Source organism: Mustela putorius, unplaced genomic scaffold, assembly GCF_011764305.1.
Source record: "Mustela putorius furo isolate JIRA1106 unplaced genomic scaffold, ASM1176430v1.1 tig00003834_pilon_pilon_pilon, whole genome shotgun sequence".
NCBI classification, from domain to species: Eukaryota; Metazoa; Chordata; class Mammalia; order Carnivora; family Mustelidae; genus Mustela; species Mustela putorius.
The window spans coordinates 53,812,706-53,821,478 of NW_025421987.1; the positions used below are offsets into that span (position 1 = coordinate 53,812,706).

Genomic DNA, 8,773 nt, shown 5'->3' on the forward strand with positions numbered 1-8,773 from the left:
ATGTCTGTGAGCCTCCACTGGGGCCTGACGCCTGGAGCATCCAGTAGAAAGGAAAGTTACATATGCGGTGTAATGACGCGGTGTAATGACCTCAACCCCAAGTGATGCAGAGCAACAGCAATGAGTGGATGGCAGAGAAAGGTAGATGAGGAGGGCGAGGATGAGGCAGAGAAAGTGGGATAAAACACCCAGAAGCCACAAAGCCCCCAGCCATAGGGGCTGCACTACCCACAGGCTGGGGAGGAAAAATAGGGAGAAAAATGGAGGAACTTTAAATAAAGGACAATGAAATTAAACATGGTAGTGGATACTTTATTTTGTTGGATTTCAACCATCAAGTTTTGGGGTTATTTCCTCACGGTCCTCCTGCCCTTCCTCCTTCTCCCCCATTTTCCCATGATGTTGATTAACTGTTTTATTCCGTTTCCCATTTTTTCTTGTCCGAGTCTCCAGGCCTTTTTCTTTTTCAAGATGTGATCCTTGACACTTGTCTTTGAAGGACAAAACGTTTTCCACGTGTCAGAGAAAGGTAAGATCTGGCAGGACTCCTGACAACATTGCTGGTGTTGAGCCCTTCCTCTAGCTCGGGCACTTTCAACCAGCCGTCCTGCTCTGGGCAAGTATCTGTCTCTCGCAAAACTCAGAACAGTTCATAAAGGCCTCTTGTCAGAGATTGGCAGGCATATGAATGGGAAACACCATATAAACAGTGAAAAAAAAAAAACACATCTTTTCAAGTTGTTGGATTTTCTCCTTCATGGTCTTAAAAAAAAAAGTAACTTGACATCTTCCATGCACATACAATAGAAATGGAAATGCACATACAATAGAAATGGAAAAATGATATTTATCCTTATAATGCTTTCAAAAACATTACTCAGGCCAGAGTTCATCTCAGCTACACTGAGGACTGACCGTCATTCAGTCAATAAATGACCTCATTTGTTTTCACAGTCCTAAAAAAAAGGTTTGTTTGCTACACTTGACATCACATGAAGATGCCAGTCTTTATACACATTTATAAAAGTAGAATATGTAAAGTATGATACAGCGGTACAAAGTTTTACAAATTAATACAAGTAGAATATATAAATTACAATGAAATAGAGGAAGGTTGTGGTTCTGTCTTGGGCTGGTTCTTTTAGCAGTCATATCGCTGTAAAGAAAATGAGATAGGTATTAGGTCACCAACAGGCTGAACAGACGATGATGCCATTTTCGTCCTAAAATTTCCTGTTTGAAGCAGACATAAAGCAGGCTGATGTCAACTTCAGCTGAGAGCCTAGACAATGCTCACGAAATGTTTCCTAAACAAAGGACACCCATTGTCCTCTCTGAGGAAAAGCTGTAGGAAAAAACTATGAAAACGCAGCTTACTGGTGTTGAGTTGGCTCTGAATGTGTTTGGGGTAGGTTTTTAATCTTAGGGATTTTAGAGATAATGCCACGGGAGTTTCACCCAGGAGTGGGCTCAATGGAGGTAACTTTCCCGATTCAATGCTACCAAGTTACAAACTTGACTCATCTACACTAAAAAACCTTGCCCTTTGAAAGTGTCTTTTGTTTGAGGAATAAAGGTAGCAGATCTGCACTGGCATTTCTGGGAAGAAGACATCCATACTGTGAATTTCGGATGGGAAACCCAGTAGTACTATTTGCTCACCCCCCCACACTCCCTCTCCCCACCATTCTCCCCACCCCACCCCCCAGCTCAGAGAGGAGGGTCACTCTGACAAACCACTGGCAGCAGCTGTGGTCACTGACATATTATGCCTCTTTCCAAAAATGCACAAGGGCTGATGTCCAGCGGGGCCTCATCTAATTTAAACTCTGCCTTGTATGAAATTCAAGGTTAAAGATAGGTTACATTAAAGTAATTCTGAGAGGATTCTTCTCTGCCTCTCCCCAACCATATTGCCTGGAAACAACTCCACACTGAAAGTTTCCCACTGTGTTGTTTTCTTGGAAATATGGCAAGCTCCCAAAGGAAATTTTTAATCTTGCTGTACTCGCCTGATAAGGAAAACTAAATTTTTATTTTAAGTTCCCCTCAAAAATTTTAGAAAGTTTCCACTTATTTACAGCAAGGTTTTTCATGGTAGCAGTGGGCTTTCGGTTTTCATTAGGTTTTGTCTTATTTTAAGAGAAAGAGACCTTGAACCAGGGGAGTAAATGATTAGGAAAATAGAAATTAAGTTTCTGTTGACCTAATTCCATTTTACAGAATAATGCATAAAACAAACAAGCTGGACTTCCATCAATTCATTAATACATGAGGTTTCTTTTTTCAGAAGATATAGAAACAAGAACTTTCCCTGCTACTAACAAATGCATACTTCTCTCTGAAATCATTTCCTCGGGAAACAAGTGCTTCCTGGTTTTCTTTCACCGTGAAAGGCTTTTGACAAGCAGCTATTCAAAGGTTACTAGTGATTCTCTGTGCTTAGCTGTTGCGGCATTTTTGTGATGCCTTTTTAGGAAGGAATTGTAAGAGATTCAACAGAACAGCAAGTATTGCGTATAGGCTGAGAGCAGGGGTTGAGGCATAAGATGACCTAGGGTCCGAAGCCTGCTCCTTCCTGACTAGGGGACTGTAGACATATTGCTTAATCTCCGACTCATAGTGGCATCTGAAATGTGAGTGTAGCTGAGTGCCTAGTGCAAGGAACGTTGACTACTATTTGTGTACGCTAGTTGGGAACATGAAAGCAAACGCAGTTGTGTCTCTTTGGCTGGAGCCCGTGAAAGGGGTGTTGAGTTTGCTCTTGAAGGAACACTTCGTTTATGGACAGCATTTTTTTATATACACGGAGCCAACTACAAAAAACCAAGATAACCCAGGGACTATGACACTCAAGGAAGCTTATTCCCCAGAGCAAAATCATATGCTGTAAATGCTTTTGCCACAAAGATGGTGTAAGGACAAATGCTGGTAAGTTGAGCAGCTTTTAATTTTGCCTTTTTTTTCTTTCTGATGAAAACAATGGCATATTTTAGTCATTGAATACCTCAGGACCAGGCTGTGACATTTCCACACAGTTTCTTACCTGTTGGCGAGAGCAGTGATAACCACATATTCCTCCCATCACTCCGTTTATTATTTGAATGAGACACAAGATGAATTCAATTCCACCGAGGGCCAAAAGGATAGAAAACAGAGTGATATTCCATTCAACAACATGTGTGGGTTCAGCGCACTGGGACCATGAGGAGGTATCCAGAAGGTACCTGCGGATGAAAAAAAGAAACTTCTGTCCTATGACCACACCTAATGGGATGCCTCATAAGCTACTTTCTGTGTGGTGCTTTTTCGTTCAGAGAAAAAAGAAATGAATTAATTCATTGACCTGTATCAAATTTTTCTAGTCCAAGTCATTTCACAAAGTGAGGAATTTAGCCCAGGTCATGTTGCAATGAGAAACATAAAATTCAGCAAATATTATTGGGCATTCACTGGAGTTAAACACTAAGCCCGGACTGGAGGTATAATGGTGAACATGGCATGGGCTTTGCCTTGGAAATGGAGAGACTCTAAGAGTGGAGACAAGACGCAATCGCATTGTGACAGGTATACTGATCAGGTGAACCAAGTTTGAGGAAGGGCACATAACCTAACCCAGGAGAGTACCTGCTTATATAACTATTCCACAGGTCTGAGCTCCATGAAAATAGGAAGCAGAACTTTCATCTTTGGCATCCCTAGACCAGTATCTGGCACATAGTAGGTACTCAACACTTTTAAAAGTAATTGAGGGGCGCCTGGGTGGCTCAGTGGGTTAAGCCTCTGCCTATTGCTCAGGTCATAGTCTCAGGGTCCTGGGATAGATCCCCGCATCTGGCTCTTTGCTCAGCAGGGAGCCTGCTTCCACCTCTCTCCTTCTGCCTGCCTCTCTGCCTACTTGTGATCTCTCTCTCTCTGTCAAATAAATAAATACAATCTTTAAAAAAAATAAAAGTAATTGAATGATAAACAAACTGAAGTCACTTTGAGAAATAGTAGCACACCATGCTGAAATCACGTATGACTGACTATACACACACACATAAGTCATATACATATATACGTGACTTAGGAGATTTTCTAAATACCTAAAAAAATATTCTTACAGTTTGAAAAACTTCAATCTCTGATTATTCTCTTAGAATCTCAGCCTTTGCTACATCATAAAGCATGTGGATCCTTAATGAAATAGAATTCAATCATGTGGGAAAATCTGCAATTGACTTAATTCCACAAAGAGGTCTGGTATAAAACTCTTTTCTTATCAGTTTTTCTAAAACAGCAGAACAAAGGGACTTGGAACTAGAGACCTAACTTTGAAAGGCTCATTGAGCCAATCAGAAATTCAACTTGTTGATTTAAAAAAAGAATTCTGTCCTTATGACCCTGTCTTTCTGCCTATCAGTGGAGAAAAGAATTTGTCATTTTAGGACACAACGTTAAAAAAATTCTTCAGCCCCACTTGCCTATTGAGCAATTAATCACCGGCTTGTGACCATTAGTTATTTCCCATACTGATCTCCTTGGACAGGTTGAAGGAAAGAATGATATAGAAGCAGAAGGTTTTTTTACAGAAGCTGGGGTGGGCCAGGGGAGGGGCATACGCTCAAACAGCTGTAGAAATGTTTAGTGATACTTGCCCTTCCCCTTGCATTCCAGCGACATTCATCATGATCACTTTTACAGGTGGGTTTGTACAGTAGTTTGTATGCCTGTGCATACGTGAATAACCAATTTCTACTAGTACATTCAGTAGGTTCTGAACAAAGTTGAATCATGATCAATAACCATTTTGACCACCGAAATTTCAAACCCCTCTAAGTGCTACTGTTTCTTCCGAGGCTACCTTGGCTGTATTCATTGTAAGTTAGGAGATAGTTTGTCAGTTTCTGTGACAAATACTTTATGTTTATTATCTCATTAATCCTCCTGACAACTGCCCCTGGTTTTATTTGACAAATGAAGTAACAGAAAAGCACAGAGCTCAGTCCACTTTATCCTGGTTGCTGAGGGAGAAATGCAGAACTAGAACGGAATCCAGGTCCGTGGAATTCCACATTCATGATTTATGAACTCCCTATATGCTACACAATTCGTAGGGGATAAACAGTCTTGATGATAGAAAGGCAATCGAAATTCATTATTCATATTATTTTCACTCATGAATCTCACAACTAAGCTTTTCAAAATTCAAAGAAGGATGCCATTCATTCGTCATCATGTACCTCAGTTTCTATCAGCTATTTCTGATCTTTCCTCAATAATGGATAAGAAAGAAGCATCAACATAAAATAAAAGGCCTTAAATTATCCTGATGTTAAAGTCATGTATCAGACCTGTCTCCTATGGGCTGATTTCAATAAATTTAAATAAAGAGTTTGTTGTATGTAGTTATTGTGTTCTACATGAGTGTGTGTACGGGAGTTCTATGATCTACCCTGGACTTTGGTTAAATTCATAGGCTTTCCATCCATATTACGTAATGATTCCATAATATTTTCTTATAAAACAGTAAAATCAGCTAATCATTCTGGTATAGTGGACACACTGTATGAGCACAAACTCTATAGCCACGCTGCCTGGGTTCAAATCCTGACTGTCCATGTCCTTCCCATCAACGTGACTCTGAATAAGTTCCTGCAACTCTCTATGCCTCCTTTTCCTCATCTGTAAAATGGAAGCAATAGTGGAAGTCAACACACCTCTATTAAATTTATCCTTAAATCTATGATGAGGGCTGAATCAGGGAATCCATTAAAAAGCACGGAGAGCCTCTCCGGGTCAGGGGTCCACGCTCTGACACCGCCGCCTGGTGCCTGAGTCCCGGCGAAGACACCTGATGGAGCAGACAGACGCTCGGCTGCCCGCTGCCCGTCTAACCTGCTGGGTTTGCCACTGTACCAGGCGGCGGTGAGAATGCATGGCCCGACAGGAAACCATTACTCACTGTCCATCGGTGTTGGCAAAGGTGTAGTTCCACTGGCCCGAAGAATTAAGACATAGTGGTCCTTCCGCCAAGCCCAGGGCAGCCACGATGACGCAGTAGCCGGATCCCGCGACTCCGATCGCAGCAGCCAGGACAGAAGAAAATATCTGGCGAGAGCAGAAAGGGAGGAAGTGAGCCGGCGAGGCCCCGGCCGCCTCCCAAAGGACCGTTTCCACCCTGGGAGCTGGAGCACCTACCGTGCATCTCTTGCCGCAGTTTTCGTGGCTACAGAAGCCCCAGCAGTCGTCCTTTTCCAGCCCGATGAACATAAATGCTGGCAGGAACATCTGGTTCGAAAACAGGGAAACCAAAGTCACCACCTTCCCCCCCCAAATCGAAGCCTGTCATAAGGGTCCGGCTAAGCATCTTTTGCTAGAATATATTTCTTTCTGACAGTGGTGGATGGCTTTGGGTTTTCTTGCCCGTGGCTCTCCAAGAATGTAAAACCAGAAGGAGCACAAAAGCCCTCTAAGTGGAGTGCCTGCTTGTTTGACACATGTAATATGTCTTTAGGGTGAGCGTGCAGGTCGGGAGGGCTTAAGGAGTAACCTGTGGAAGAGTTTCTTCTACAAGAGTTCCTAGCACCATCCCTCAGCTCTGGATGAAACTCTTAAACTCTGTCTTCAAATCTGATTCCCCCCCCCCACCCTTGCAAAATATAGATGATACTAACAGTCTTTCATAGAATAACTGAAATTTTTCATAAATTTTACGATTGTTGCTTCACAATAAAGCTCTTTAAATAAAGTATGAAGTACTCTGAGTTTGGGATCAAAAGAAGCTTAAACAGGTGCGATGTTGCATGAAGGACAAATTATTATGCGAACATGATAATAAAGCTTCATAATAATGTATTCAATTTAAATGTCATAATGTCTTTTCCTGGCTAAGAAAAATATTCTCTGTGGTACTAGCGATTCCATAAAATGTCTTTCTAGAATTCTCAATCCTAGCATTTAAAGTGGCAAACTCGAGTTTGTCCACATTCTTTCCATGCTGTGGTTGAAGTTAATACTTTCAGCTCCCAGGCTGGCAGGCAAATTCCTCTCACTTCAATTAAAAACAAACCTTGGAAGAAACAACACATTCCACTGTGAGCATCAGACCCTGATCTGCTGCTAACTGTAGGATTTTTCTTAGACACCACACCCAGGATTACATAAAGGAGAAAACTTATAGTTCTGAATAGCAATACACTCATAACTTGTGATTTTTTTTTTCTGCAATAGATGCCTGAAAATAAACAGCAGAGAATTTGGATACAAAACTGTTGATTTAGACAGAGAACCAGCGGCGTCCTCCTGGCTCCCCAGAGTAAACATTAAATGCCCAACCCTCCAGTACTAGAAACTCTATAGTGTCTCAGATCTAATTTAAAAGCTAATATCTGTTTTGTAACTGTAAAGTAAGAGAGAATAGCAAAAAGGTAGTCCACTGTTAGTTGAAAGAGGATTTTGTAAACCGTCTAACAAAATTAATACACCAGACCTATCTCAACTTTGTGTGATCTGCTTTCCAAATGAGAACAAACAGAAATAACTGGATTTGGAAGGAGGCACTGTAGAAACATTTCCATGAGAACCCCTCATTAACAGAAGAGAATAGTTTAAGCTTCTAATAATTCTGAACAACTTACCAGCAAGCCCCCTCCCACGATGCCGGAAAAGAACCACACGAAGCGGCTGAGATGGTTTTCAGAGACATATTTTGTTTCCCCATTGGGAAAGTAAAGCAAGATATTGGCCACAATGCAGAGGATGGCCAGCCACACCAGGGAATGTCCAATGCATCGTGCACATCTGCCGTAGCACATGGTGACAGAGAGTCTGGGAGGCTTTCCCCCTTCCCTCTGCAGCTCAGCGAGGGCCCGAGTCAGAGGAGAGTGTGCCTGTCTGGGGAGAAAGCAGAAGCAGTTCTCAGCCCATTCCTGAACCTCTTAAATACTCTGAGTTCTTAGTCACTGAGTGGGTGAGGTACTTTGCTTTCATTGGTCCTGATCACAGGCTCCCGTTGGGGTTGGGAGGGGGGGAAGGCAGAGGGAATGTCCCGCCCTTCCGATGAAATCCTTGAGACAAGCGAAACCAGGGTAGGACGTGAGAAACAGCCTCAGTCATAGGCAAGGAAGAAAATGATTAATCTTCACCAAGACATGCTATTCCTTCACAGGACAAAGAGCTGACAGGGGAGTCTGATACGACTTTCCAGTAACTGTCGAGTGCCCACAGCTGACCGAGCCAGTGGAGGCTTTGCGAGGCAGCGAGCTGGAATCCTGCCCCACACAGCTCTCTGGACAGCTTCCAGTTGGACGGCTCCGTGTCCACTTCCACTTTTACCCTGGCTTAATTCCAGACCTGGGGCTGTCCTGAGCCCCGAGCTTGTCTCCTTGTCTGTGAACGATGAAGGGCCCACCAGCCATTACCCCACAAATTTGAGGAGGCTGTTGGGAACATTCCCGAGCCATCTTCTTTTCTCTGCCTACTGCGTGCTCTGCAGGATGGCTCCAACTGTCCAGCTTTCCCTGAGAGCTGCCTCTAACACAAATCTGGCACCAAAACAAAGGTGGCATTTGTCCACACAAAGGGCTCGGGCACCTTTTTATTCCTGAGGATTGCTATCAGGCAAAGAGATCCCAGGAAGGGCCAAGGGAGGCCTAAAGCATGGGGAAAGATTAAAAAGAAAAAGAAATTTTAAAAAAAGAAAGAAAGGAAAGAAAAAGAGAAAGGAACAGAAGAGAGAGGGACTTGCAAGTGGAACGGGGGTGAGGGGCTAGACAGAGAGAAACTGGAA

The 8,773-nt window shown here is 42.8% G+C and overlaps 1 protein-coding gene across 2 annotated transcripts; it reads right to left on the minus strand.

Annotated features, from left to right (window-relative positions):
- Positions 1–291: 291 nt before the first annotated feature.
- Positions 292–7,929, minus strand: TM4SF1 (transmembrane 4 L six family member 1). Of its 2 annotated transcripts, none has more exons than XM_004755512.3 (5): positions 7,623–7,929; positions 6,184–6,273; positions 5,948–6,093; positions 3,027–3,227; positions 292–1,156 (listed from the first exon to the last, which is right to left on the minus strand). In XM_004755512.3, the coding sequence occupies exons 1-5, from the start codon at positions 7,797–7,799 to the stop codon at positions 1,009–1,011; spliced, it is 762 nt and encodes a 253-aa protein (XP_004755569.1). In that variant the 5' UTR covers positions 7,800–7,929; the 3' UTR covers positions 292–1,008. The 2 variants fall into 2 exon arrangements, with proteins under 2 accessions (XP_004755569.1, XP_004755571.1); XM_004755514.3 differs by having other exon boundaries at positions 3,047–3,227; positions 7,623–7,923.
- Between the last annotated feature and the right edge of the window lie 844 nt (positions 7,930–8,773).

Coding starts and splice junctions, on each gene's coding strand:
- TM4SF1 (XM_004755512.3), bottom strand. CDS start 7,799: ATGTGCTACGGCAGATGTGCACGATGCATTGGACATTCCCTGGTGTGG. Junction 6,274..7,622: donor TCGTGGGAGGGGGCTTGCTG/GTAAGTTGTTCA, acceptor TTTTCGAACCAG/ATGTTCCTGCCAGCATTTAT. Junction 3,228..5,947: donor TTTGCCAACACCGATGGACA/GTGAGTAATGGT, acceptor TTTCATCCGCAG/GTACCTTCTGGATACCTCCT.